This window comes from Ylistrum balloti, unplaced genomic scaffold (genome assembly GCF_031769215.1).
Source record: "Ylistrum balloti isolate Yb309-2 unplaced genomic scaffold, AGI_CSIRO_Ybal_v1 Utg370312, whole genome shotgun sequence".
NCBI lineage: Eukaryota > Metazoa > Mollusca > Bivalvia > Pectinida > Pectinidae > Ylistrum > Ylistrum balloti.
The window spans coordinates 656,893-684,149 of record NW_026782231.1 but is presented as its reverse complement, the minus strand read 5'-3'; the positions used below and the strand labels follow the sequence as shown (position 1 = coordinate 684,149).

Below are 27,257 nucleotides of genomic sequence, written 5' to 3'. Positions count from 1 at the left end.
CTGCAGGAAGCGTACTAGAGTTTTTCTTCTGTTCATTGCATAATGGTGATTGTTTTTACTGAAGGTGAATAACGGATAGATAGACTTGGAAAAGTGGGCAACCATCATCAATTTGGCAAATAACACAACAGAAAATTGAATTTGTTTCAGTTTTTTGCAAATTCCTACAATTCTTGTCGATGGAAATGATACTGAGATTAACCAGCTATATGCATATTCCATCTCGTTGTAACAGATTGAACGACCACTTCACCATGATAAATAGCCGATAAAATTGTAATTAAAATAGTATCATTGAAATGAGATATTGATTTAGATTATATGCATCAGTTTCTAACCATAAACTTTGCATTGTTTAACATATGTAATGACAACATCAAAGTGTTTCAATCAGTATTATATTCATATACCGATTTTGCATTCGATAGTACTATTAATGAAATTGCAGTTGTTATATGGCTTATTATTCACCGTAGGTGTATCTAGATGATATATAACAACACCACGATGTCATGTTTCTGCTCAATCTATTACTTAGCTGTAACGCCACTGGTGGTATAAGCAATCACATCTTTGAGTTTTTGTCTCCTGCCGGTGAAACCGGAGAGGACTATGGTGTTTATCTCCGACTGTCTGTCTGTCAGGATGTTGGTTTTCCAGACAATAACTTGAGAAAAGATGGATGGATTTGAATGAAACTTGATTTACTGTTTGTTTATGCAGTAATACAGAGTGGGATTGAGTTTGGGGTCAGCTATCAAGGTCACTGTAGCTAAAAATTAATATTTTACATCAGATTTTGGGTTCCACATGATAACTTTTAGTATTGATGCATTAGGTTGAAACTTCATACAATATAAGCTTATGAGGTAGCACATGGTGGAATTATGTAATTTCATAAATATGTTTGGTTATGAGGTAATATAGAGTAGGATTATGATTGTGGTCAAAAGGCCAACTAGTTGTTCACTGTTACTAAAGATAGACTTGTATCGTCATATCGTGAACTCAAGATTTTAGCATCGTCATATCGTAAATTCAAGATTTTAACATGTGATAGGGTTGACCGATTTTATTAAAACTCGATACAATCTAACTTTATTAGAACATATATAGGGTAGAGTTGATTTAGGGGTCAAAAGGTCCACTATGAAAGCTGTGAAGGTCACTAACTACAATAGATGCGGAAGCAACGTTTATCAGCAAAATACCGGAAGTCAACTGACAAATGTGCAAGATCACTGTGTCAAAAGGTCAAATTTAACATCTTTCTAAGCGAATACTGATAATGTTTCTAGAATTTTTAAATTCACCCATAAAGGTCTGACATACAGCCGGGTCCATTCCGACATGTCGATGTTTTATGTATCATGAAATTTGTTCTAGTAAAACATCTAGCTCGCCCCCAGGATTCCAGGTTTTGCTTTAGAGTTACAACCCATGCAATTTATTAAATAAATGATATAGACGTAATACGATGGAAATCTAACCTGGGATAGACATTATTTATTTTGAAGTACTTAGCGCCAGGTTAATATCTAAATGAAATGGTCCTAACTTCTCAGACTTGCATACAAAGTCACAAACACAAAGGTTACTATCACTGAAAAAAGGTTTTCATCATCATATTCTCATTTCACGTTCAGCCTGATAGAGCAGTTAAGAAACTATTTTCAAAATGAGACAGCTGTTCATTGCTAGAAATGATTGTTTAAAGAATATATTTTTAATGACTTCGGAATTTCTGCTGCTATTTCTCTTACCCCTTTTGCAATACTTCAAAATTAGTCAGAACTACCGCTATAGGATTTTAAGTAGTGGGTACAACATAGGTTCAATTCACTTTGCTTCTAAAGTTTTCATCGCATTTACGAGATTGTTTTATTTATGTTGATTAAAGTATTATGAACATCTGTAAGGACAATTCCTTGTGTAATAGAAGCGAGCTCGTGTTTCAAGAGACTGAGATGAGTTATGTAAACCTTGTATAGTGCATACATTTATCACACATTCATATATGTTGAAAGGCGAAAGTAATCCTCGGTGCATAGGATGTGATGAGTCATTCACCGTTAAACATTTCTATTGGGCTGCATTGGTCTTCTGATCTTTAAGACCCATTTTGAAACTGTTGAGATTAATAAAAATTCTACGTTATCTAAAATAGTTTGGTCTGTATTACAGACTATGACTTACCATTTCAATCTTTTGTGATAATAGAATCATTTAAGATTTTTAGCAATTGTCTTTTACCTTTTAGTTTGATGTTTTTTGGATCGCTGTGTTGATGACCTTTTATGTGATGACGGATGCACTCAGGAGAACCCTTACCATCATATGCAATATTTATATAAGACATCGTTCAATGATAAGAGATATCTTACTAAAAGTTAAGGACTGATGAGTTTCATGTGAGAAGCGGAATAACTCGAATAAAATTTGTCTCGTACATTTATCAAATGCTATGCGACAGGGAAATCGCAAAATGAAACGGCTACAAATGATAAAATCATCTCTCGTGATTGAAAAGTAACCTATTGTGATTATTAAATCGTATGCACTTGTCATACCTAGCATTCGCTTGATACACTTATATTTGGTACATACCATAAAGTTATTCCAAACAGGAACTGCTTTGAAAATCTTTAAAATATCATAATACTTAAACAAAAGTCAGTAGATTTCTTATTGTGTTGCCGAACCTTGATAAACAGCAAATTATTGATAATATCTGCAAATACGTTTTAGATATTGATCAGGAAATCTACCTCTAACTTGTTTGTTATCAAAATTCACTTTATATATATCCATTGACTAAAACTTCTATAATAACCAATATAGAACGCAATTTTCTTGCTAAGTCGTGGTAATGGAGGGGTTTGTTGTATTACCGATAATGCTTTTTACACAGGTCTAGAACCAACAAAGGATGTTGACGGCATAAACGAGGAGATTGTGTGTGATCCTGAAAACTCCACCTCATCAGCAATGACCGAAACAAATCAGTCTGTCAGTGCAAGGTTACAAAACGGCATAGTTCTTAAAATCCCATCAGAAGACGTTGAAAAAAGGAATTCGGTGCCATTAACTACTGACACTGTTGGGAGACCAAATTATGGCTTTGTCCATGAAAACCAGACTTGCAATACCAATTTTACACAAGAAATGAAAGAAAGTATCTGTGGGGAAAGTGTGGTATTGAAAAACCAGGAAGCAAACCTTGATGATTTGCAATATGTCAATACACAAGGATTATCAGAAAACAATAGAGGTATTCCGGATTCGGTACCTGCCAACGATGAAGGGAATAAGACAGGCACATCAACACCTGATACACACAGAAGTCGAGCTTCGTCCAAAGTATCATTTTCAGAAATCAACACAGTGTCAAGTTTTAAACGGATGGACAGCGTGACTGAAGATGAGACGAGTTTTTGCAAAAAGATAATTCCACTAAGATGGCAGGTTGCACTTATGTGCTGTCTTATTGCTTCACTGAACATTACAATACGACAGTGCATGAGCATGGCAATCGTGTGCATTAGTGACAAGATAGTTGCAGTATCGGCCAACGCCAGTCAAGAAAATACCTCTACCTTTGCTGACATAAGCGTAAGTTGATTTTACGGGTTTTATCGTCCTAACTGCAGGCAAGGTCACACAAAGTGTGTCTCGATGGACACATTGATTGAAAAACATACATTAGCATTAGATGCAGGACTTGATATCTAACTAAGAAGATAAATGGGCCAAATATATTGAGAGCTTTACAATATATCATTCATTCGCCTTAAGAAATACCTTTCAAGCTGTTTATTAGCGCTTATTATTGCTCTATACAAGGATATTTTTGCCTGTGGACGAATTCGCCACCGATCATTACATCATCTGACTATTGTATAAAAGAGTTATATAAGTGTTCGCGTAATACTTAAATTCTCCCTTCCTCTTCATGGGCCAAAATTAACCGACATGTAATATTATGTTATGGTCGATGTCAATTTCTGGTCAAACAACAACTTGCATTCGGTAATGTATATTCTCACGACAACATTAAAAACAACATTTAACCAAGATGCTGTACTCTCTTCATCAGAAACACCAGATACAGTGGGATTCGGAAACGGAGGGGCTTATCTTGTCCTCATATTATTACACCTTCCCGCTGACGCCGTTACTGGGAGGGTATTTAGCTGGGAAGTTCGGCGGAAAATACGTGATCTTCGTTCAGATGTTTTTCATGTGCGCTGCCTCAATAGCTACTCCGTTTTTAGCCTATTTTGATCCAATTTACGTTATCGTCGCCCGTACTATAGTTGGCTTTACAGCGGTGAGTATATAACTGCAATGATTTTAAGCAATAATACCATTTGGTAATTCCGCTTTTAGAATTGTCCTCAATTTTGGAACAAGGCAATTATGTATATATTTGCAAAGTGTGGATAGCCGACGTAAAGATTAAACCACGGCTATGGTCTAAAATAGGGTTGTTTCCCTTATGCCAAGAAATTTTGAAACCTGCTAATGCCTTAACTCACTCGCATATAAAAAGTACACGGAATTTGTTTAAACTGATATCCCTGCTTAGTACTGTCTCTGAACATATGGGTTGCACGTAACTGTTACCAAATACTGGTTATGGTAGAGCCAAACAATTAATTAAACTGCATCATACAGCTGCAGCTTCATTCTATGACTCGTCAATGCTAAAGGCCTAAAAAAATTTCTTTGATTGTGAATTCGATCATACTAATGACATATCCTCTGCATGTCAGGGAGGATTAATGCCGGCCATAGTTCAACTTTTGTCAAAATGGTCTCCACGACTGGAGCGATCCCGTATGTTCTCTATCGTCAACTCAGGTAAGCATACAATAATAGATAGGTCGGTATAGTAGACCATCCCGATAGAGCGGGAAGGAAAAACTAATACACAGTGCTGACTTCAGCTTTTACATCTTCCTTGTTTTGTATCCTCATTTTTTGGAGCGGCCTATATTTAAGACTGGCTGTTTTGAAAGGTGTTTTGAGCTGTACAACGAGTCTGTTTGGAGCTTTTCTTGTATCTATTTTGAATTTAGTAAAATATCATGACAGCAGATCATATTTTGTAATTAGTATGCAGATGAAAATTAACTTAAAGGAACATTATTCCGATCAACAAATTTATTTCAAAGTTGTTTTGTTTTGCCAATAAAGTAAACTTTCATTTTAATTGACATACTTTATATCTTTAAGTATATATCTTATTTGGCTTTACTTTATCTAATGTAAAATCAAGAGTGACAGATGAAACCGATATACCCAGCTCAGTGTTTTTATTCTCACAATCCAGTCTGAATGATTTAACTCATTAATAATACCACCACCGTTGAATCTAAGACAAATATTTGTTTAGTGCTTTCTCACTTGATTAATATTCAAAGTTTAAGGTTGAGGTCATTCGAAGCTCAAATGTTGCTAAAGTCAAAAGTGAAATATAGCATTTTGTTGAGATAATATATATCTTTTCAGTTACATAGACACTGGTACTTTAAAATGTACTCAATAAAAATTGAAATTGAGTATACATAAGCCTTTAAGAACACATACGTGTTAAAATGGTCATTAAGATAAGAACGATAACACTATTCTGATGTAAAAATGATTTACAATTACATAGACACAGGTACTTACAAATGTACTCAATAAAAATTGAAATTGAATAAACATAAGCCTCAAGAACACATACGTGTTAAAATGGTCATTAAGATAAGAACGATAACACTATTCTGATGTAAAAATGATTTACAATTACATAGACACAGGTACTTACAAATGTACTCAATAAAAAATGAATAAACATAAGCCTCAAGAACACATACGTGTTAAAATGGTCATTAAGATAAGAACGATAACACTATTCTGATGTAAAAATGGTTTACAATTACATAGACACAGGTACTTACAAATGTACTCAATAAAAAATGAATAAACATAAGCCTCAAGAACACATACGTGTTAAAATGGTCATTAAGATAAGAACGATAACACTATTCTGATGTAAAATGATTTACAATTACATAGACACAGGTACTTACAAATGTACTCAATAAAAAATGAATAAACCTAAGCCTCAAGAACACATACGTGTTAAAATGGTCATTAAGATAAGAACGATAACACTATTCTGATGTGAAAATGATGTATATCTTCTTATTTTTCTTCAGGACAAAGTATTGGGAATATCTTGACGTTTCTGGTATCCGGGTTTATTTGCGAAATTCCATTACAAGGAGGATGGCCATTTATCTTCTATATTTTCAGTGAGTATCATGGAATTCGATGTGATGTATACCCCTGACTAAACGTTGGATCGTTATCTTTCCAACTTGCGTTATATCAGATTTACTTTAGTTCAGTTTTGCGTCCGAGTAGATGTTCGAGGTAATAAAAGTCTTTTTAAAAATAGGCTCTTAATAACTAATGCCTGACGTTTGGCAAAAATGCCTTGTAGCGTCTATAAACCTTTTAACGATGAAGTTGACAAAATATTTCACAAATACATATACAATCATTTTTTGTCTTTATAGCTGGTGTCAACTTCATGGCTACCATCATATGGCTGTTTGTAGTCTACGACTCACCGGAAGTTCATCCAAAAGCTACAGTGAAAGAAGTAACTTATATAATACAAGAACGACGTAGCAGCACAGCAAAAGTAGGTACAAATGTTTCTACTACACAAAATGTAACTTGTTTTAAGTTTTCTGCTTATTGTATCTTTTTATGGCGGGGTAACATTCTTCCATGTTTTCACATTTGCTGTTCCCGCTCCACCAGGAAAATTATTTCAATTTTTATGATAAGGTTGTAAGCACCATTATTAATGAAAGCCGATATGTTTTTATTAAGATGCCTTCTCCACCATGGACAAAATTTATTACCTCTACACCGTTCTGGGCTATACTTATTGCACATACGACTCATGGATTTATATTCACTGTGATTGGTACCTTCCTACCTATCTATATGAAAGATGTGCTGATGTATGACACTAAATCGGTAAGTTATCGATCATTATATAAATGGATGGATCAATATTTTGAAAATCATTTAAAGAAGACTTATCAATGTTATTGATACTGCTTTCTAAACAAATACGAGTGCCACACTTGGTTATTTTCTCTGAAGAGGCGTTTAGTGTTAATCATAATTGCCCTATAACTGGAAATATTTTACCTATATAAAACGCCAACGACATCTGATCAGCGATAATTAGAACGTGTGGTATCAATAAGCTGAAAGGTTTCAATGAAACACCGTCTCCCCCCCCCCCCCCCCCCCCCCCCCTTTAATATCTTCTTCCATGCCCATTATGCTATATACATATGTAATAGAGATTCCGGTAAAGTACAAGGGGAATGAGACCAGGTGTTCTGGAAGAGTAAGCGTTTTCTGCTTCGTAGACGACACCCATTTGTAAACCTTGGTCAGTCAATGTAAGTAATGTTACGTTTTCAAATAAGAACAAGGTATACAACAATGGAACCAAAGGCAAACTAACGAGCATCAAACTTTATTTCGCAATGAGATCACTATGACGATCGTTAGTTTCTTCAACCTGCCTCTTTTGACACCCTATGTTACGAGTTTATCCGTCAGTTGACAACTTCTTGCACGAAAATCTTAATGATGGAAAGAGGTCCTTGGATATCGAATCATCTGCGACATATAAATTACATTGGTTGGGGATGTGGGGATATTGCTCTCCAGAATTGGAAAATTCAGAAAAGAAATTGAAATCACGTTTATCATACAGCTTGGTAGAAATTTGTCCATGTTGGGTCCATTGTAGGAAAAGAATCTGTCGTGTCTTTGATTTTCGATTCTGGCGGATGTATATGAAGGACATGGTCAATAATTTTCTGTTACTTAAAGATAAATCTTCAGTATATCTGAGAGTGAATTAAACTACCATGTAATGACCTTTGTGACCTGTTTTGATAAGCTCTTCAATAAAACTCGTTTGAAAACAGAAACAAGACAGCCAATAGTGGGGTGCATTGAGTTCTCATAGATAAGAAAAGTAATACCACCAAACTCGACGAAGATGTTCGCCAGAAACTCAATCATTTTTCATGATTTGGTCTTCTTTATTTTTTTCTTCGATAAGGAGATATTATTATTATTATTATTATTGCGAAATAAGCTTCAGTATAGTTCACAAACATTCATTTATACAGCTCTTCATCTTTCTTAGAGAAAATTGTTTTCATAAAGGGAACGATGGCGTTCTTTCATTTTAGCATGGGGCATGGTGTTGTACAGGTGGGAATCAAATTTTCTGATAGAAGAAACGTTTTTTTTTTTAAAAAAGAGGGTCTTGACAAATGGTAAAAAGCTCTTTGGAGTTCTATAAAATCCACATACTTTTAATCCCACTTCTCGAGTAAACAGTATCACAATAAGACTTTAAACAAGATTTAATAGTTCTTAGAAAGGTTGTTAGTAGAGGCAAGTTTCAAGGAATAAACATATACCAGTGAAAATCATGTGGAAAACTAAACATCTTTATTTGTATGAAAATGGTTATTCTGTTTTGTTTGTCTAGAACGGAGTGCTGTCTTCTTTACCTTTCATTGGGAGATTTTTGGGGTCATTTTCTGTTGGAATTATAGCCGACAAATGTTTGGAAAGGAAATTTTTTTCAACAGGAACGATGAGAAAACTTCTTCAGTGTATTGGTACGTCAATTGTAATTTATTGATGAAATCACAAGGTTGATAGGTGATTCGGTTATAGCCAAGCTGAATCATAACATTAAGAGATTGAAGACTTCAATCTATGTCTTTATGAATTAATCATGTCATGGTTTAAATTCGGTATAGTATTAGGTCTTCTTCGAATTAAAAGGAATATGTAGGATTAATTCCGAAATATCGATATCTTCTTCATTTTTACGTCTTATTTCTTTGTTTTCGACATATCATTTTGATGATCAACTGTAAGATTTGGCGCGGGCAGGCCTACCGTATAGCCGGTAATTTTTGCAGGGATAGTATTTTTTTCGCGGTAAATTAACATGATCGCGAACATATCCATCAACAAATGAGACTGTTTATAGATGTGTTTTTACACCTAAATCGTTTGAGAAAAAAATCGCGAAAATTTTGACCCGTAAAAATTATGGGCTATACGGTAACAATTTCTACTAAGATGTAAATAAAGTCGTCAATTAAGCTGACAGCACAAAAGAAAATATCGTTTAGTGCAGTTTACTATTTCAGATGTACATGTATAGAATGAATTAGAACAAATACTCTCGAGGCGAATCTGATTAAGGTGATGGGCTGTTTTAAAATGTCTTACTTCGATTTTTTGTTCAATTTCATAAAGGAATGCTAGGATCTGCACCATTTCTCATTGCACTGAGTTATATGACAGAGGAGAAAAGGACACTAGCTGTTGTGCTTTTGGTTTGCTATTGGACGATGCAATCCGCAACAAATGCTGCATTTCGTGTCAACCATCTCGATATAGCACCACTGTAGGTATACGAGCTAAATCCGAAATGACCATCTTTTGATGTGTTAGTAGGTCGTAAAGAATAAGAATTTCAAAAAGCATACCGTTATCGATAAGAAAAACGTTTCTTTAGCCAATGCTCATAGCATGATGATTTATAGTGTTTAATATCATACATTAGAGAATGCATATCCATGGACAATATTTGATTATGAAAAATGTTGGCCCATTTAAATATGAAAGAATTATTTTTTTCGCAGATTTTTTGCTTCGGTCATATGATTGGCTTATGCCTTTCTTAAGAGGCAGGGGTACCAAGGGGGTTTATTGAAATACTTTGTATCTTAAATACTTGTTCGGGTTTTATCAGAAGCTGCAGATAGGACTGTATTACAATCCCATGTGCGTATTCATGACGGACCTCAGTTTTGTAACATGCATGGCTTGTGACGTAATTTAAAATGGCTGACAATGTTTGGATTCTGATTAACTGATACCTTCTATAACATAATTTAGGGTGTAAAAATAACTTGAACCTATACGAAGTGTCTGCCTTCGTATGTATATAAAGTTTACACCATGGTATTATGTTTAGATTTAAAAGCTTTGAAGATAATGCTTTGGACATAAATATCTGAAGATGTCCATAGTGCCTACTTTTGACTTGATTTTCACCTGATAGTGACTGAAATGACATTATCCCAACTGAAAATAAAGAAAACTAAAAGTTTATATATATCTATATATATTGGAAAATATCAATTAATTTTTTCACATGGGTTTTCACCAATGTATCACGCAGTGGTAACATCGAGGGGATATAATATACTTGTTACGAATATATACTAGAAAATGTTAAAACTATTGCTTTTAACTTGAGGATGTTGCAAGTAAGCATTCTCTAACGAAATACATTTACGAATAATTCCAAGATTTTAGGTCAAGTCCTATATACCGTGTTTGTCTCTCAATTTCCGCGTAATACTCTCTGTGTAGCAATGCTGTTGCAATTATATGACCGTATTTTGTGTCATGCCATCACATCAAGATAATTTGATTTGTTAGAGACGTTATGTCATCCTCTTAACAGTCAGTATAATATAATAATGTTTACAAATAAAATTGTCTATGACGAGCACTGGTAAAAATTGTTATAAAAACTATACATATACAAAACCCATTATGTAGCCTTACCATTTGGGGACACTGTCGTAATGTACTTATTGGTGTTGCAATCGATTACATAACGAGACCTTTATTTGTATGAATATAATCTTTTTTCTTTCCTTCCTTTATTGACGTCTTCCATCTTGGAACGGACGGACGGACGGACTTTTACCCTCTGAAGAACATTCGTTAGATAATGGAAGACCAACTAAAAGGTCAATCGAACAAGTCTTAAAACCCTAATATTAATATCCAAGTAAATACTATAGTGAAAATATTTTGTATTGTATTCTTACAGATTTGCAGGGGTCATTAATGGTATAACACTGACTTGTGCTTCCATAGCAGCTCTGGCAGCACCAGTGGTAACGGCAGCTATCACCGTTAACGTAAGTAAATCGGTGCTATAGTTAGTATTCGTCAGTATATTTTACCAGCCATAACTTTCGGCAGTCATAGCGTTGCATCACCTGCATTGGGGATACAGAACAAATGCACAGCATTTTTGTCTCTCCGTTTGATCATGTATCACATCCTATCACAAATTAAGGTACTACCGTTTAAGATAAAATGCTGTTTATTGCGTGGGAAAATATACACATCTTAAATACATTTGTGAATTATATTGTCATTGAAGATCATGTTCAGGTTTTGTTCCCACCATAATGAGATGATGGGCTGTTAATATATCGTCTTTAGGCCTCTGTCAGTTTTTAATCTGATCTTTTTATCGCTATCATCAGAAGATTAGTCTTTCTCAAATGTTATATGCAGGTTCTGACATTTTGGGACTGTTGCGACAAACAAAATGGCCGACAAGCGGTCATTCTGAATGTTATCGATATTTCTTGAGTATTACTAGAATCTATCAAACTTCTCCCTAGTTTTTACCTTTTGATTGCGGGACTGATCAGAAAAACAATATGGATGACTGGCTATCATTTTAGGTTAAACATTTAAAGATTATCACGAAGATTCGAATTTTATTTAATTAAAAACAAAAGCGGAGGAAACGATCAAAAGTTTAAAGAACAACTACAGATTAAACATTGGTAGGTGCCGGGATCCCTCTGTGATCTCTTGTTACGTAATATGCACACGAATATATGATCTTCAATAGACTATGTAGAGTTTTGTTTTTTTCTTATTTAATTTCCTTTCATTCTCATTTAAATTAGCTATTAAATGTTTGTTGTGTTTATCGTTTTCCTACAGGGTACACGACAGGAATGGCAAATTGTATTTTTCATATGCGCCGGACTCGGTGTGTTTAGTGCCTTTGTCTTTAGTGTACTAGGATCAGGAGAGGAGCAAAAATGGGCAAAAGATCCAAATTTTGACATCGATGTTAATATACATTCTATAGATATGGAGTCATCCAATGAAAATTTTAATGGCACGTCAGCAACCTTTACTTTGGGTGGAAATCGTAGAAAATCTCTGGTTAGTTTGTCATCAGACACCACAATAAATCCACAAGAAAACGATAAGAACGATTTTGCCTCTTTAGGAAAAGAACAGTTGCCTTTTGAAAACGAGTCAGCTATTCCTGGTATTTGTACAGACAACAATATGAAACCATTAGGCTGCAAAATGAATGGTTTCTATTCGGAAGATCAACGGAATTTAAAAACTGCATCCCCGTCAAGCCCAACGTTTTCCTTTGCAAGTTATGGATTTGAAAATGCAACACTGGATATTGGTAATGAATCGAATGTTCATCATGATGATAAAACCAGTCATACAATGATGGGAATCGAGGAGACAGTAGAGGCACAACCAGATTTACACCTGAATGGCATATACAGCCAAACAAAAGCGTATGATGTTACTTCTGACACAAGTGTTTCACAGATCGACGTTACTAAAACAGTAAAGAACAAGAACAGTAAAAATCTCTCCATTTTTCTTGGTAACAATGACACGGTATCAGAATCTACTCATTTGTAATGTTACATGATCTCAAAGATATGCCAGATTTTATCGGTAGTTCTATATGTTTTCTTTGGATCACAATTCGCCAAATCCGTCAATAAATACATACACAATAGTTATTAACTGGACAATTTATCGGATTTTTAGATATTAAGGTAAAACTTTGATACAATATATAACCTCGCCTTACCATAAATCTAAGAAATACTCATTGCTTATGTGTTGTGAAATTGATATTCCTGAAAAAAAATGTTAAGCAAGAATTTTAAGAATAAGCATTCCTTAACATATTCATTCCAGAAATGTTTATTAGAAGATTACCCTACGTTGATGTTTTTTCGGTCTTTATTTTTCCTTGATTGCTTTTTTTATTTATTCATATATTGATAATGAACTGCAATTTGCAGTTTTATTTTGTGTTGGTTCATGTAATAAAAGTGTATATGATTATTTGTGTTTTGTGTGGAATTGGATTCGTCTCCGGGCTTACAAATAGAGAGATAAAACTCTTGTAACTGCGGAAGAAGTATGACTGTTGTATTCATTGCATGTTGTTTGGGGCCACAAATTGTGGGGCAATCTTTGCAGGATGGGGCTGGCATCTCCGATATATTTATCCAGGGGACATCGCATAGCCCAATTCAACTCTGTGAATATAGCAAGCGATTAAATGTTTGACAATGACCGGAGTCGGGGACAAATCATTCATATCTTATTAAGGGAATACGAAGAGACTGAAACAGATCTGCATTGAAATACTTTGGATATTAAATTTTTGCTGTTTCCTGTGTGTTGTTTCTTTCACTCTTAATGTCCCTCTTGATACCTGTGGTTGTGAAATGAAGAATCGAAAATTTTGTTCCAATGTGGAGATCTTGCTGTTGTGACAATTATTATCATTTATCTATTATTATTCGGCATTTAGTTATGTTAACATACTATCTAAATTTTAATATTAGAGCTGATCACATTCTAGGTAAACACAATGATAGATCTGATTCAGTTTCCTGCAACCAGCGACCAGATGTCATCGAGTAGCTCTAGCTGCTGCACAAATACCTGCCCATCTGTGGAAGATATAAAGATTGAAGTTGAATGACTGCTTAAAATCACTATTGCCAGCAATACCTTGAGAACTTATACCTCCGCTACGCTGTGTTTCCAAACCATCGGGTCCTTATTATTTGCCATATAAATGGCCTTTCCTATCAGACCAACCAGTTCAATCTATATCATATACGTCACTACAAGGAAATTCACACAATACACAACTTACACAATATCTACATACACGAGTGGTATACCTCATGAACATAAACCACGGGTTCAACAGGACACGACACAATTTGTTAAAGTAAGCAAAAATACGTGAAGGGGCAGTAACGAGAGGCTGGGCGGACGTCTGCCCCTTAACTCTACCCCTACTTCGGCAATTAGTTATCTCCATGCGATCAGTCTGTAGATAAGAATCTGAAGCAGATTAAATTGCTGCCGCAAAGCTTTTGACTGTTAAGTGCAAATACCCCTATACTTTGTCTGCATTTACAAGAATTGGTCTAGTAAATAAAGTGTAAATGGAGATATGTAAATGGCGGAAAATAGTGAGTGTATGGAAGGCTTTTTCATCACAATATTCTGAATGTTATTTCCATGATGTATTATTTGTAAAATTTATCGAGGGCAGTGAGTGTTGTGCTTTCCGGAAATGCAACTGAATTAGTTTTGTAATGAGTAGATTTAATATCCTATATATTTGCCCGTTCATCAAAATTTGTTTGGTCTGTTATTAGTTCCTGTACTGCTTGGCCTTGGTTATTATCAACAATTACATTTCTTAAATTTCTTAATGTTAGCAGCGATATTTTCAGTAAATCAGTTATATATAAAAAGAAAAGAAGTGGTCTTAAGACTGATCCTTGTGGTACCCTGACTTTTGATTACAAGTAAGTTTCAATCACTACCATACTTTTTATAGTTTATGCATGGTATCTTGGAACCTGACGCTGTCAAATCCTTACTGATGTCACAATATACAAACATAATCGCCTTACCCTGATTCATATTACGATTGTCGTCAGATATTCCCCTTGTTTCATCTTCATATAATCCTCATCTACTAACACATGCCTCAGAAGTATATCGTGTATTTTCCTGGTTTATTTCCATTTAATCCTAATACATTACACCTACCTTAGGCGTATGTCGCTTGATAAATTTGTTTCATATTCAGCTTGATATTATTTATTCCACCTACCTCTTGTGTATCGCGTCAGATATTTCCCGTCTGTATTTTCTTTTAATCCTGTCAAAGATAAAAATGGTAAATCATATCATATATTACAGAGCGAGACGACGTTGTCCTTTCCCGTTTTCGGATGGGCCATACCTACCTTCCGCATTCATATATGTTGAAAGGCGATGATAATCTGCGGTGCATAGGATGTGATGAGCTATTCACCGTTAAACATTCTTACTGAACTGCATTGACCTTCTGTCTACTCCAGTTTTTTTTTTTTTTTTTTTTTTGTAGCGTTACAAGTCTAAAGACCTATTTTGATATTGATGAGATTGATAAAATTTCAGGTTATCTGAATGATGTTTGTCTATATTATAAGATATGACTTTCCATCTTAATATTTTGTGATAATATAACCATTTAAGATTTTTAGCATTTGTCTTTCACCTTTTAGTTTATTTGATGTTATTTCCTTTTCGATCGCCGTTTCACTGATAAATGGCCCAAATGACTTTTTATGAGGTGACGGGTCGTTAAAAATGTAATAATGATGTAATTATTTTTATCATACATTACACCTACCTCATGTGTACATGTATGTCGCTTGATAAATTCTTTGTTTCATCAGCTAAATTTCATTTATCCCACACAGGTATCATATGTAACGTCGACAAAGTTTAGAGATTCTATTTAACGGAATAAAATCAAATAAAAGCTTTGTGTAATGGCAGCGGTGGGATTCGAACCCACGCCTCAATGAGACTGGTGCCTAAAACCAGCGCCTTAGACCGCTCGGCCACGCTACCCATGATTTGAAAAGTTATAGATAGATAATCGTATATTTTCTTGAAACTTATGTTTCGTATTATCTCTAGTTTTAAGTATCTTGGATAATCAATGGATGTCGCGTAATATTTCAATAAATGCTAAACACAACTGATATATAATGTGTACCATTAGTGAAAATGATAAAAACCCAGCATATCATTGTCCATACATCTATTGTATAAATACTAGAAGTATCCATCGTATTACCATATCGGGAATCATGTACATAGCCAGTATTAAAGGGACCTTACCCAAGGATGTGTGACGATGTGTCGGCGCGAGCTGTAACGTAAACATATCAAGCACACGGGATTCGACATATATAAACAGTTAAACAATAATAACAGTAATCATCAAATAAGCCTCTATTTGATTTGTGTAAATAATGCAAATATTGATAATATCCTAGAAATCAATTCAATGTTGATGTAATATCAGTCTACCGTAGCAAGTATTTTTTTATAGTCGGTTACTGCAATTATCTAAACCAACACAAAATGTTGTTTGTTTTCTTGGTTGAAAGTACCAACTCGACTTTTTCATGTTCCGAAACATCCTGGAAGAAGGAACGATAAAGAAATATATTTCGGGGAAGTTTTTGGTCCTAGATGTTAAAGTAACAGTGAAATGAAAACGTAAGTTAGTTGGTGCATTTTCAATAAAGCAACATGTTTATTCGTGAATGGGTTATGTGTTATACCTCAGATTTAACATATGAATCAGGTTTACTGTTAAATGTAAGTGGCGCTGACTCATCAGTTGTCGTGGATGGATTAAAATCTATGCTCTTGTTACCGGCGTCTGTAATGGCCAAATTACTATCAGAAGTCTGATCTTTCGCCCATTCTTGTTCCTCTCCACTTGCTAACACAACAAATACAACTGCTCCGACCACAGACACCCCGACACAGCCATAAAATACAGCTCTCCATTCCTCTTTAGTACCCTAAAATCAAAAACGAATCAAACCTGTTTTCGATGTCCAATTCAGAATTCATTATTTCACACCTACGGCAAGAGGACTTAGACACAACGTCCGTCATTGTTTTATTTTTCATCGAACAATAATTCCTATCAAATAAAGTCTTTAACGCGCGTAGTCGAGTCCTAACATAAACTTGGTGAGGGATGAGGTTTGACTTCAAAGGCAAACTCCTCTTGAATGCATACAACCAAAATTTATGTGAAGCTTCTTTGGGAGTACAATATTTTATATACTTTTGCTTTTCATTCTGCTATCCTTAAATACCTTAAGAAGTTTCAACCAAAAAGTGCAATAGTTATCGGGGTAAGACAGATTAATCATGTGAAAAGTGATAACTTTAACTCTGATTTGAAGCTGTACGAGCATTCATCGGACAAAACATTTCTTGAAATGTAAATATTTTATTGGATATGCTCCAAAGATATCAAATTCGACACCTAGAATGAAATTTGACTTATTTTTTTAAATTTATTTTCCAAGTACCATAACGCATTCAATTTCTGATTATATTCAAGGCTTATTTCAACAAAATGCTTGATATACTCACGTTTGGAGTAATTGCTGTCACAATAATGGGAACAAATATCGATATGAAACCATTTAGACACATGCATATTCCATTTAACAACCCAGCGTATCTGTCAAATAAAGACACGTGGAATTATATTGACAGATTATATCTTATAGACAAATTAAATATTCTAACATGAATTCCCTTTACAAAATAAATGTAAATTTTAATATTAAGAGGGACAGAAGCGAGATAGGATTGGTGATTGCAATCAATACTTTGAACGCTGTGACCCCGTCACAGTGAATTAATAGTTTGATAATGTGACTTGCTGGACGAAAATTGAGTGATCATTTTCTTTAAAACTGGGGCAAGATACATGTATGACCTATACAAAGATTCCTGAAAGATATAAGGGTGCTTAGACAAGATGTACCCAAATGTAAACGTCTTCAACTTAATCAACAATGCCCTGTTAGTCTTCAATCCAAGTAAGTAATGTCACATTCGCAAATAAGAACAAGGTATACAACGACTAGACCATCTAGCAAACTAATGAACATCAAACACGCCTAACTTCATATCATACAAAGATCAGTTTTCAAAATAGGTTCATTTGAAGTCACATTGTCCCAATATGTCCCAGCAGTGATGAAGTTCATAAGGTTACCCCGACATTGATAAAATCGTTAGGATTATGATATGATTATGAATCATTGTAGACATAAAACTGAATACCTTGGAGCGATGTCTGCGAAGTTGACCCGAAAACCAGAGTTCATGGCAGTGAGAATGAACCAGTAAACGACCATGAGGACCACTGCTAGAATTGCGTCATCCTTTCCCAGATATGTTATCCATATAAGGAATGGAGCAGAGCCAATCAATCCTTCAGTATATGAATATTAAATGCCGTAACCTGCATGCCACGTTTTAATTACTTTGGTACTCGGAAACTATCAGAAATGGAACTGGCCACATTCATATGCTCAATAGAGGCTCTCGTAGGCTTCACATTGTAGGCCCGTATCATCACTATTGAGTCATAGAAGGACTAAACAGTTGTTTAATGCAGTTTAATTATTGTTTGACTCTAATTTCAAGATGAATATTCTGTCCAAAGTAGCTGTTATTTATCTGGAAGTGCTTGCCAATTAGTAATATGATCTTTGATTAATTTTCTACTTCAAGGACGTTGAGATGAAGTCGCTAAGGTGTATAAAATCGCAAAACATTCAAACAAGATTTTAAAATGTAAAATTCTATATGATAGTAATATTTCAGATCAAATGGCAAGGGTCTATCACATCTGATAATTTAGTTATTATGCGTTAACACATCTTCTTGATGAAAAATACATACAGAAATAACCAAGACAACGAAATTAATTTAAGAGGTTGTGGTTCATGCTTGAGCAGTTGGCAATCATAAATACAGTGTAACCTGTCTTAACGGCTACCTTAGTTAGACGGCCACCTGCTTATAACGGCCGTTTTCAGACCCTCCCAATCGTTTTTACACATTAATGATACCTAATTTAACGGCCACCTGTCTAATGCGGCCAGCGGCCACCCTTTTCGTCCCCAAACTCGCGTTCGAACCTCATTTAAACGGCCGTTTTGACCACAAGTCATTTGACAAGCTTTCCTGACTGCGAGTCACGTTTTCTCGCCACATAAACATTCCTACAAAGAAAACAGCTGTTGACACGTTAACACAATTCACTATGCATTTTATATTGAGTTTGATTTCATTTACATCACTGGTTTAAAATACAGGCATATTATCACTATTATGGCAAATCACTTCAACGAAAATGTCACAACCTGCGATGATAGAGTTTTACCAATTGGGATAATGAAAATGAAAAAGTTTACAATACAGAGGGGGGGGGGGGGGGTGGCAAATGTGATATTCTGTCTTGTCTTATGGAGATTGACAATCTGATAGCAAATTAATGTATTGACAGCCGTTCGAAACAATCGGACATCCGCTCTTTTTTCAATAGCTTCATTAAAACTTGTACATGCCTTCCTTTCAATTTTGTTCTTTTGTATTTATAGTTGTGTCATAAAATAAAGATTGGTCTGTCTTCATATTACTTGTTAACAAGATAATAAATAATAACAGATGATGTTTTATATCTTATTATTAAGCTGTATTCAAATATCAATGTTCAAATTGCCGCAACTTGGGTTCGAAAATAAGGAACCTCAATTAAGAGGCCACCTCTCTATAAAGGCCACTTTCATAATTTCCCAACAGTGGCCGTTTAATGCAGGTTAGACTGTACATGAATGCCATCTGACAGCAGTCCAGTGCTTATATTCACTTATCGAACTTCTTTTCTTTCTTTGAATTCACACGTAGTTAGAAAATAATAACCAGCTTTTTTTTAACAACGGATAAATAGTACAGTGACAAAGGATGGTAGTAGATATTCTGATTTCTTGATTTTAAAGCTGCGTAAACGGGGAACATACCCCCTTCCTACCTGTTACCTGGAACACCTTCCTCAAGTTTGTAATGGACAGCCATTGCTTACAGAAGATCCAATCAGCTATATAACCAAAGATGATGGCACCAACTATTCGCCCGAGGAAAGGAAGGGCCGATGCAAAACCATTCTAAAATCGGAATTTGCGTGCTTTTCTGTTGAATAAATATTTTGAAATGCCATGCAATATATTGATAAAATCAGTATTATTAAAGGTGTTATAGGTCCCCATTAGATTTGCCAATGTGCATTCACAATGTTAATGCTGAATTACCCTACACGCATGCAACACATGAAACATTTCGCTTTCATAGGGACACCTAGGACGTTCAACAATATGAAACTACAACCATTTGTCTTGCTTTTCCTACAAAAATCGGGATCATACAGTTTCAAAGTTTGACCATATTTAAAGAATACCGTCAAGTATATTTTAACAACGGGTAATAATACATAATTTAAATTGGTATATTGTTTACCAATATGCATTTCATCAATGACATATTCCGTTGAATCAAAGTAAGACGTTCTTTAATACTTAATGTATTCCAACTCAATACCTTGTCCTTTTGTGTTTTACTACACTTTGTTGTCTATAGTATTTTTATGACGTTTTGAAGAAATCTCACCAGTGAACTACTTTTTTGACGGCGTGATTCGGTTGATAGCGTGAACATTTTTTTATGTTTTCTGTTTGCTAAGGTAGTTGTCCGTAGTTTAATTGAGGAATCTCGGTAAAGTTCAATTGAATCGTGCATGGAAAATCACCTCAAATTACATATTCCAATTTGTTATCAAAGACGGACATTTATTTTTAAAAAGGTTATCGAAAATAGTAAGTCTTGTCATGAAGAAAAAATAGGAATAATATATAATTTGAATTATTTCGTGTTGCACCATACTCTGACAACGTTAGCATAAAAACGCTGTGAGGAAACATCTTGAGTTTCTGCTTTTAAATGACTGTTTAAAGCCAAACCTTTCAGAAAAAACATCATCAGTAAGAGTACGTCTTGAATAGCTAATAAGATAGCATTTTGAAATAGCAAAGAATACGCTGTATCTCACAACATTTGAGATTCCGTAATAATTGTAATTCCCGATGTATTTAAATCACACTCGCGTGAACGAACATGCTTGCTCCGCTTATAAATCTAACTCCTCACTCTCAGGGTCATATGAAGACGTGTCTTCCGATAGTTGGTCACTAAGGCACGGGGTAGCAAGATATCCAGCCAAGTCAATTTTAATGATTACAAGCTTCTTTTTGAGTTAAATCAGTTCCGTCAAATTGTCGGTCATGTGGATTAAACAAAGGCGAAGGTTGAACATGCGTAGAGACGTACAATGGTTTAAACGAGTGTAGATTGGTACAAGATAAAAATAAAAGGACATTCTTCCGCTTGTGCCTCAAGGGATATGCCCTTTCAATTTCAGAGATGCCATCGGAATACCGTTCTGGGTAAAACAGCAAGTTACGTTTAATTGTAGTTCAAACTAAAATAAATATATTCTATTTACTTTGGTATATCAAGACACGAGGTGACCTCAACTTTGACCCTATTACACTGAAACACAAAGTCGTTCAAGACATTGTGATAATTGATCAATATGTGATTAAAATCGGTTGAGAAATGAAACTGCTATAGAGATGACATAAAATAACATACGTACGAACGAAACGCAATATCGTCAGGGGCTAATCAGCTAACAGCTGTTAATGTCGATAATAAGTGAATTACGTACCAACGTCGAATCGAGCTCCAGTACTTGTTCAAAATACAATGGTAGACAAATGGCAAGGCTAATAAAAAGAAATCCATAAGTTAGAAATCCAAGCACACATCCCCACACAGCCTTTGACGATATCACTTGCAACCACGGGATATGCAATGTCTGGGAAAACAAAATGTTATTTCTAATAAATTAACAACAATACTTGCCCCCACTTAAAGTGTTTTCCTGAAGGATGAGTAATACGTAGCAAGAGGTCATAGCAGGATTTTGACGTGTTTCCCCCTCCCCCCTCGAGTTATTTATTATAACAATAAACGTAATACATAACAGAGGCGTTAGTGAGGTGTACATATGGAATTAGAAAACGGTTCATACGGTGTAGACTTTAAAATATAACTGTATTTAACGATACGTTTATTAAATCGATGTAAAATACGACTAATTTTCATGGGATATATGATTTCACGAATGCAGTGATGCCTATATGAAAGATGAAGCCATTCTACTGTATTTCAACCTACCGTCATAAAACGCTACCTCACCAGCATGACCAACATTATATTTGGAGATATTCTCTAAATCAAAAACATTGAAGAATTCACGGTGATTCTATACAGAAGAATGAAATGCACTGTCCTCTTTTCACTGAAAAATCCTTATATTCATGAAGTCATCTGATACATCATTGCGCCAGATGGAGTATTTTCAAGACCATCGTACCTTGTTCTGTGCAACAGAGGCCTTGTGTAAGTGTATGTAATTCTTTTCTGTAGTCGATATCCTGGGGTGAATACTTGGAGCATCATAAACCAGACAAGCCCATAAAATCAATACCAACAGATTAAGTCCACCTTTTCACAAAAGAAAATGAAAGAAAGCAGTCATACAAATTGGTGTTGCTTAGCTGTTTTGACTTGGTGTAGAACGCGACAGAACTGAGTCATTTTGTCATTGGATAGAACGGACAACAAAACAACAATTGAAAATAGAGTTTAAATAACTAAAGGAATAAATTATTGACTACAAGGCCACATAGAATGTATAAGTACACAGTCGACAAATGTTTCAAAGCCTTTTGGTAGATATATAGATTGAAAGAAACAACCTCTTATCTTAAGCAAGTATACGTTATGAAAATATGTGTCAAATGATAGAGATTCGTACATACTAAAGACGAAGAAAATGAATGGCCAGCCTCCAAACAATGGAATGGAGCAAAGCAATCCTGCGAGGATATAATTCATCATTCCTCCTAAACTCCGCGCTAGGAAAATGAAAAATCATCAACTATATTTAGATGTATTTAATATTGACTAAACTTGATATATAATTGTTTTAACGGATTTATCCCCAATTTCTCCTACAATCTGTTGTACATCAGACAAAGGGACATTGATTCACCCCAGCACAACTCTACATTCGCCGAAATGAACGGAAACAAACGATCGGGCGAATCGAGCCCTTGTCGTGCCCTTTTAATACTTAAATCTGGTCATAAATTGTTATTTTCATGTTTAACAAATGATCAAATCACTAATTTCATAGTTGTTTAAAGTTGCGATTTGTTGAAAAGTACGAAAAGGAAATGTTAATTCATGAAAAGTTTGAAGATACAGGGAGTGAACAGCAGTGTCTATAAACCGACGTGCATATTTTTCCTCTTCTCATACATACCTGTTTCTACAAGAACCATCATTTGAGCCCTTTCGTTAAGTGGCGCCCAGTTAGAAAGTAGCTGAGTCGCGCATGGCTCCAATCCGGACTTTAGGTAAAATATACAAACTTGCAATGTGAATTATGTTGTGGACATTATGCCAAAATAACTTTCAAATTCACATGGTGTTTTTCGGATGTAAATAGAGAATTAATTATTTAAAAGGTGGAATTAATGTCAATATCTTACGAAGAGAACTACCTACGGCGGGTTATAATATGGACACGCAGTCTAGACTCATTAATACTAAAACATGGATTATCAAGTACTTCCCGGCCATCTTGAACTGATCTTAAATCGAATGGAAACAAACACGGATTTGTCTTTGTCTTGAAGTACAGCCACAGCAATATCTCTATTGTTGACCCTTCAAAGTTGGCAAGTACATAAACGAAAGGGGAAAAAAACCAAAGCAAACAAACTTCTCCTTTTCCGCTCTCTTTGATATAAAATACCTTTTTTGCATAAACAGCTGAATTAATAATATTATATCCTTTAAAATACAGATGGTCACCTATCAGCTTTATTTCGCCAAATTTCAGGCACTACTAGGGCCGGTCATTGTATGGACTTTTAAAAAATTGAATTCGAACAAATCTAACTTTAACTTTCAAAAATGATGGCGACAAATCTGCTGGTATTTTTTCAGATCCCTCTCATAATTGAAATCTTCGAACAATGAACTTCTAGAAAGGTTCATGCAGTGCATAAATCAATACCGGTACGATCCCTTTCAAAATCCAGAATAGCCACTTGTTTTCTGGAAAGTATCGACGTTGGATAATTTATTACCTTGAGAAACCGTATATCACATTTGAAGAAGATCCAATCAGTGCCTCTGGATCGGATGGTAAGACTTTATTTTACAATGTTACTGGAAAGTAATAATGGTATCCCTCTAGTGACGAGATCTTAATGCAAACGCCAAGAAATACATTTGGCAAAAGTTGAGAAAGGATGTTTGCGAAGTTCCCTTTTCGACCATGAAACGGGTACAAATGTCTAAAACTAAAAGGAAGTCAAATTCTTAAGGAAAACAAACTTAAGTATACTGAAATGGAACATATCTAAGTATACTAACCGTTGCCATGCCTACAATTATTCGTAGGACAAGAACGATGTAGTCACTGACAAAAACAAAAGCAGGTGTTAACACTGACGATACAGCCATGACGGATATCATGCTGGCAATGATGTATTTGCTGCTGTACCGCCCAGACATTGTTCCGAGGACAAGAGCTGTTATCATCTGGCCTATGTAGTTTCCGGAAATGAGTAGACCTTCCATAGTACTATCCCATTCGACGTAATATTTCTAAATCAGTTGAGAAAAGAACAAAATTTGAATATTTGCAACAAATGAATTGAACTAACGAGTTTCATTTGAATGTCCGTGTTTTAAGAAAGATTATTCGAGACTACACGTCTGATGAGTAGTAACAGAACCAGAACTAGATACAAAATTGTATTCTTATTGGCTCATCGACAAAGAAAATACTGTAATGTATTTAAACTAGGGAATATATGGAGTGTTATAGATAGAACTGCACGCTTTTTGTGTTCTTTAATCAAAATAAGGTTTAATATAGCAAATCTGTCAAGCTTCATATCGTTCAATATGATCACTATGGCGACCATAAAACTTCCCAACATCTTTTATCAACCTAGGCTTTATCGCTACCACCTTTTTGTTTTCCAACTTCATTTTAATGATTTTAAACCATTTATTAAATAAATTTTAAAAGGTAAGTGGCATGAGGAATGGAATATATATACCAACAACTCCGCAAAACATATTATCGGAGAATGGTCTCCATACAATAGAGACAATCACCCAGCCGACGTTGTCCTTGCCCGTCTCCGATGGACCATACATACCTTACACATTTATTAATGATGAAAGGCGAATATAACCCTCGTAGCATATGGTGCGATGAGTCATTCACCGTTTAACATTTTTTTTATTGGAGTGCATTGACCTTCTGTCTACTCGAGAATGTCTTTATCGTAACATTACAAGTATAAAAACTCTTTTGAAACTGTTGAGTTTTGTAAAAATTCTAGGTTACCTGAAAGATGTTGGTCTATGCAATAGACTATGATGTACCATTCTAATATTTTGTGATAATATAACCATTTAAGATTTTAAGCTTTTGTCTTTTATCTTAGTTTGTTTAATGTTATTTCCATTTGGATCGCTGTATGTTGATTACCGGTTGATGGTCTTGAGCCAATATAACGGCGTTACTGTAAAGCTAGCATCAGTTTCGCGTAATCACATTGGTTTACATAAACATAGCACAGCCTCATGGAAACACAAGCACTCACCGAATTTCATTACTTCAGATGCGATTAGCCAACCAATTTGATCAACATTACACCCTCCTGACTTGAAACAATTCAAACCATTAGAAATCAAAAGTACAAATGATCCGTTATTCTTCAGTATTGTATATCGGGAGAGACAATTTAGAGATACTTATTACCATATAATCATCCACAACTGTGTAATTTGTTCCATTGACAACGACAAGTGAAGTCATATTTGGGGGATTCATGCACACAACGACCATGCTCATATTTATACGCAGAAGCATGGTACATGCCAGTGTTAAGCATGTCACATATCCAACGTGCCATCTGCATGATGTTAGTCTTTCCTTCAATGTAACTTTGTGTTCTCTGCTGTCGTCATTGATCAGCGGAATATTATCTGAAAAAATCGTCATTTGTTTATTTACACCCAGGATGAATGTAATGAAAACATACCAAGAATAAGTAGAAGGCAAAGATTTCAAATCCTATTTAAATTTATCAATTAGGTCAAATTTGACTGTGACAGTACTATAAAATGCCCTCGTCACCACAGGAAACAACCTTCGTGAGACCGTATTCGTATCGACATTCCTCTCATGTATGTTGCAAGATACCTCATGATAGTTCTATAAAAGGTGTATGAATGCCAATATAACCCAGCCTTCAGAACTCGTTTACATGGGTAAGGAAATCGGTGGAGAGTTATCATGATGATTGGTAACATATTTCCATTAGAGTTATCACAAACAAGTATTGCTATGTTGCAAATACAAGCATAGACTAAAACGCATCAAAGAGGTTATAAGGTTTGTAATGTCGATAGAATGGAAGTTCTTATAACACAATCAATAGAAGAATAATAATGTCGAAAATAGTGGGACTAGATGGTAAACATATTATAGGTCTCTAAATCACCAATAAACTCTAATATACAAATAGATATTACTGGTTAGCTTACAATTACAAAAGTATTAATAATGATTATCTTGTTCACTCATTTCTATACATAAGGCTTGTAACTGAAAAGGAACTGCATGCCCGGTAACATATCTTAGTAATGAATACTGCAGTTAATTTCTACTTAAAATTGTCATGAATAATTGAAGGCTGTATCGCTAAGAAATTAAGGATGGTTTGATAATTACTTTTGCTCGATTTAATGTAAATATGAAATAATACAAAAACTTACCTGCATCAGGAACCATCCTTAAAATGTGAATGTAATCCTAAGACTGATCTTTTATGCTTCGTCAGTCATCAGGTGGAAGGTTTTTACACTGGACATGACAATCCATAAACATGTTTTGAAAGTTTATGCAAGTCACCACTACATTGTAATATATTGTTCAAAACGACCTTCAAGTCGACTTGTATACGAATATCGACTATCGATGTAGGCTGTACATTCCTATAGTTGAAACTATTTACCAGCATACATCACAGATGGCTGCATATGTATATATCATTATTATTTCATTCCGTATATTTTCTATGAAAGAGTGGCTGAATTAGGAAACAAATACTCATAGTACAATTAACTAATTTCAATGGTACACGATCATGCTATGTTCCAATAGTATGGTGTGCAAATGCCTTCCAATTCCTTATCACGTTAGAATATCTACAACGAAAGAACGTAAAGACTTTTTTTTTTTGTTATTTTTTTTTATAATTAAACTTTCTATTCTACATCCTTGGGGAAATTAGTCACGATTATAACGATTTTATTTTACAGAAGGTGTGAAAGGTCATAAAATTAATGTTATGTTAGTAGTCCTGGATACAAATTCATCAACGTACACAAAATGTATTACCAGTGAACTT

The 27,257-nt window shown here is 34.9% G+C and overlaps 1 protein-coding gene, 1 non-coding gene and 1 pseudogene across 2 annotated transcripts; 1 reads left to right on the top strand and 2 right to left on the bottom strand.

Moving 5' to 3' along the window:
* Positions 1–42: 42 nt before the first annotated feature.
* On the top strand, positions 43–12,014 carry LOC132553230 (sialin-like; annotated as a pseudogene).
* Positions 12,015–13,608: 1,594 nt separating this feature from the next.
* Positions 13,609–26,638, bottom strand: LOC132553227 (uncharacterized transporter slc-17.2-like). Its single transcript, XM_060217457.1, has 13 exons — positions 26,623–26,638; positions 25,604–25,830; positions 24,199–24,432; positions 23,078–23,165; positions 22,572–22,667; positions 22,124–22,254; positions 21,413–21,562; positions 19,664–19,796; positions 17,908–18,058; positions 17,206–17,296; positions 16,403–16,619; positions 14,864–14,911; positions 13,609–13,676 (listed from the first exon to the last, which is right to left on the bottom strand). The coding sequence occupies exons 1-13, from the start codon at positions 26,636–26,638 to the stop codon at positions 13,609–13,611; spliced, it is 1,650 nt and encodes a 549-aa protein (XP_060073440.1).
* On the bottom strand, positions 15,571–15,651 carry Trnal-uag (transfer RNA leucine (anticodon UAG)). The gene has a single exon. It is a non-coding gene; the product is annotated as a tRNA-Leu (tRNA).
* Positions 26,639–27,257: the final 619 nt, after the last annotated feature.

Excerpts from the sequence above, each read along its gene's own strand:
- LOC132553227 (XM_060217457.1), bottom strand. Across the intron at positions 22,255-22,571 it reads ATTCATTTTCTTCGTCTTTA|GTGGACTTAATCTGTTGGTA; the intron begins GTATGTACGAAT and ends TTTTGTGAAAAG. Across the intron at positions 13,677-14,863 it reads TCTGACGCGATACACAAGAG|ATGGGCAGGTATTTGTGCAG; the intron begins GTAGGTGGAATA and ends TATCTTCCACAG.